Source organism: Amphimedon queenslandica, unplaced genomic scaffold, assembly GCF_000090795.2.
Source record: "Amphimedon queenslandica unplaced genomic scaffold, v1.1 AMPQUscaffold_12831, whole genome shotgun sequence".
Taxonomy (NCBI): Eukaryota; Metazoa; Porifera; class Demospongiae; order Haplosclerida; family Niphatidae; genus Amphimedon; species Amphimedon queenslandica.
This window is the reverse complement of record NW_003546933.1, coordinates 8,257-11,377: the sequence shown is the minus strand read 5'-3', so window position 1 is coordinate 11,377 and position 3,121 is coordinate 8,257. Positions and strand designations below refer to the sequence as shown.

The 3,121-nt window shown below is 34.5% G+C and overlaps 2 protein-coding genes across 2 annotated transcripts; both read right to left on the bottom strand.

The window, feature by feature from the left end:
* Positions 1-6: 6 nt before the first annotated feature.
* LOC109586595 (uncharacterized) lies at positions 7-952 on the bottom strand. Its single transcript, XM_020002794.1, has 2 exons — positions 569-952; positions 7-516 (listed from the first exon to the last, which is right to left on the bottom strand). The coding sequence occupies exons 1-2, from the start codon at positions 801-803 to the stop codon at positions 122-124; spliced, it is 630 nt and encodes a 209-aa protein (XP_019858353.1). The 5' UTR covers positions 804-952; the 3' UTR covers positions 7-121.
* Positions 953-962: 10 nt separating this feature from the next.
* Positions 963-2,188, bottom strand: LOC109586596 (uncharacterized). Its single transcript, XM_020002795.1, has 3 exons — positions 1,965-2,188; positions 1,780-1,919; positions 963-1,136 (listed from the first exon to the last, which is right to left on the bottom strand). Exons 1-3 carry the CDS (start codon positions 2,015-2,017, stop codon positions 988-990), a joined length of 342 nt encoding a protein of 113 aa, XP_019858354.1. The 5' UTR covers positions 2,018-2,188; the 3' UTR covers positions 963-987.
* Positions 2,189-3,121: the final 933 nt, after the last annotated feature.

The following is a 3,121-nucleotide window of genomic DNA, read 5'->3' as shown; positions in this document are numbered from 1 at the left end:
GCTTTTAACATCTCGGCTAATAAGATCTTTAGAAAAAAATTCCCAAGAAACTGATTGCAAGCAATTTTTAGTAGCATGACATAAAGAAGAATAACGCCCTCTTAATGTAGATTTAATTATTTTAGTAGCATCTACTTTTGTTCCTATTATTGTAAAATAAATATATAATTATGTCACTTGCAGAATTGTAAAACTGACCTTTTTTCCCAGCACATGAACATTCAACGTCAGTCAAAATTTGGTTAGTTAAAATGCATTCTTTTGCATCTAAAAGTGACATCATGATTCTCTTCCATGTCATATCAGGATTATCATTAAGACAACGGTGAGCTACGGCACTCATGTAATCAATTGGGCCAGCATCCTTCCCTTCTCCCTGCACCATCTCACTCTGTTTGATATTACCAATGACTTCTTGTGTCATGTTAGGAAGACAACAGACAAACTGTTCCCAAGTACCAGCAGTAAACTTTGAGCTATTCAATAACTCAACCAATTCATCTTTTGTTGGCTTATCTATTATTACGTATAATAAACACTATGATACATAGTTCATCAAAAGCCTTACCTGTAAGAGTGGGTCCAGGATTAAGTTCCACATCTCCTGATATGAAGAGGAGGATAAGAAGACAAAAAATAGACAAAACAAGTCTAGGGCCCTTTTCCTGTACAGTATCATCAGTACTAGCTCTACCAGTTCCACAGTAACTGCTACCAGTACTAGTACAAGCACTGGGTTGTCTCCAATGGCGGGAACAGTTCCAGGATCCTATTCTAGTTCTCCACTGACACAAATCAATCATGATTGAAAAACAGTGAAAAGAAGTTGAACTACACAAGCAGTACAAGTAGATAAAGGAACAAGGGTGGATTGTGTAGGAGTACCTAATATGAGAAAATGCCCTACTGATGTACAACTAATTGCATGGTAGACTATAGTCTACCATTTACAATCACAGATGTTTTACATTTTTGTACTTTTTTTGCTCAACAACAATTGCTATAAATATGAATGGTTTTATTCTGATGCTGAAGGACTTGATTGTCTCTCCTCCTCAGAAGGAGCACTTCCATCAGAGAACTCTCCTCTTCCTCCATCTCCTCCTCCTCTCCTTCACCTTTATCAGAACCACCTCCTAAAGAATAAAATAAAATAATAATAAATATAATAGTCACCTAGTATGAAGATGACAAATGTACTGGAGTTCAAAATTACTCATTTTTGTGAATATTCAAATGCTACACTACAGTGACATTGTCATTTTCAAACAAAGTTTTGAACATTACAAAGAATATTACATTATGTTTAAAAAATGTACAACATAACAAAGGGAACAAGTCTGCCAAGTCACACAATAGATACGGAGAGATGGGTGTAGTGTTATACTGCCAAAAGATGGGAAGGATGGATTGTGTGTGGTCAGTGTATTATGTGTGCAAGATTACAGTGAACAGGAAATTAAAAATATTAACCATGTCCCACCATTTTTGGTCAAAATGAAGATATGAATGTTTTAAACATCTGTTTTGCATGTAGTGGTTAGTAGTATTATGTATGAGACTATAGTGAACAGGAAATTAGATAAATTGACCATACTCGACTGCCAATACCATTTTTGGTTAAAATGAAGACATGAATGTTTTAAACACCTGTTTAGCATGTAGCAGTGTACAGTTAGACTAATATTGTATTTTCTTTTCTGATCTTATTGGTTTACATCTAATAGCAGTAATAGTGATATTAATAGATATTCAATAAAATAAATTAATTCTATTTACTTTTACGTGGAGGAGGAGAGACTGAGGGAGAGACAGAGGGAGACCTTCTCTTGTGTTTCTTGTCTTTTTTAGATTTCTTACTACTCCTCCTCCTCTCTGGACTAGGACTGTAGGAATAATCCCTCACTCTATCCTTACGTCTGAAATAATAAAAAATAAATAATAAATAAAGCATTTTATTCTACCTTGACGATAATTTCTTCTTGGTGAATGAGATCTTGAACGACTTCTTGATCATGAGTGTCTCCTCCTATCTTTATCAGGTGACCTATAAACACAATGACAGTCAATATGTTGCTATGGTTACCAGTGATGATAGGAAGACCGATGTGAGTGGTAGGAGTGAAATTTTTGCCCAAATCAGCTCAAACTTGCTACATAGCATAAGGACATCAATCAAAAAATGTAATAAAAATTGGGGGTCATTTTGGAGCCATTTTTTGGAAAAAAACCATGGGCTATAGCCTTGGGTAATTTAACTAATTTTTAAATACTGGCCCGTTTTTAAAAATGGTCTTAACTCGAAAATTTCTTATCGGAATTGACTACACAGCATAAGGACATCAATATGTATCAGAAAATGTAATAAAAATTTGAGGTAATTTTGGAGCCATTTCTTGGAAAAAAATTATGGGCTATAGCCTTGGGTACTTTTCAGATTTTTGGTGTTTTCTTAAAATGGCTGTAACTTGAAAAATTGAAGTCGGAATCAGCTCAAACTTTCTACACAGCATAAGGACATCAATATGTATCAGAAAATATAATAAAAATTTGAGGTGATTTTGGAGCCATTTTTTGGAAAAAACCATGGGCTATAGCCTTGGGTACTTTTCGGATTTTTGGTGTTTTCTTAAAACGGCCATAACTTGAAAAATTGAAGTTGGAATCAGCTCAAACTTTCTACACAGCATAAGGACATCAATATGTATCAATATGGAATAAATCATGGGCTTTATTGGCCACATGCTACACAGCATTAGAACATTAATGGATATTAGAAAATATAAGGAAAGATTTTCTTCTTTTCAATTTTCATGAAATTTGGCCCAATTTCGGAGCAACTTTAAAAATTCATAAAAATTTAATTTTGATCGGAATGAACTCAAACTTTCTACACAACATAAGAACATATATCAAATAAATCATAAATCATTATGAATGAACTCAATAAGTCATTTGTGGTGTCCCCAGTAGACTGGTCTGTGGAGTGGGTAACAGAGGACCAGAATTAACTCCACCCACTTGCTACTGCTACAGCTGGTGCTGCTAAAGACATTGAGTTAATGGTTCATTTGGAATCTCTTCGTCAGAGACAAACATGGAGAGAGAAAGTCATGAAAGA

Bases quoted from the DNA above. Each gene is read 5' to 3' on its own strand.
- LOC109586595 (XM_020002794.1), bottom strand. From the start codon at position 803: ATGATTGATTTGTGTCAGTGGAGAACTAGAATAGGATCCTGGAACTGT. The intron at 517-568 runs GTAAGGCTTTTG...ACGTAATAATAG, and splicing joins TCCTGGACCCACTCTTACAG to ATAAGCCAACAAAAGATGAA.
- LOC109586596 (XM_020002795.1), bottom strand. From the start codon at position 2,017: ATGATCAAGAAGTCGTTCAAGATCTCATTCACCAAGAAGAAATTATCG. The intron at 1,920-1,964 runs GTAGAATAAAAT...TTATTATTTCAG, and splicing joins AAGAAGAAATTATCGTCAAG to ACGTAAGGATAGAGTGAGGG. The intron at 1,137-1,779 runs GTAAATAGAATT...TTTATTCTTTAG, and splicing joins CTCTCCTCCTCCACGTAAAA to GAGGTGGTTCTGATAAAGGT.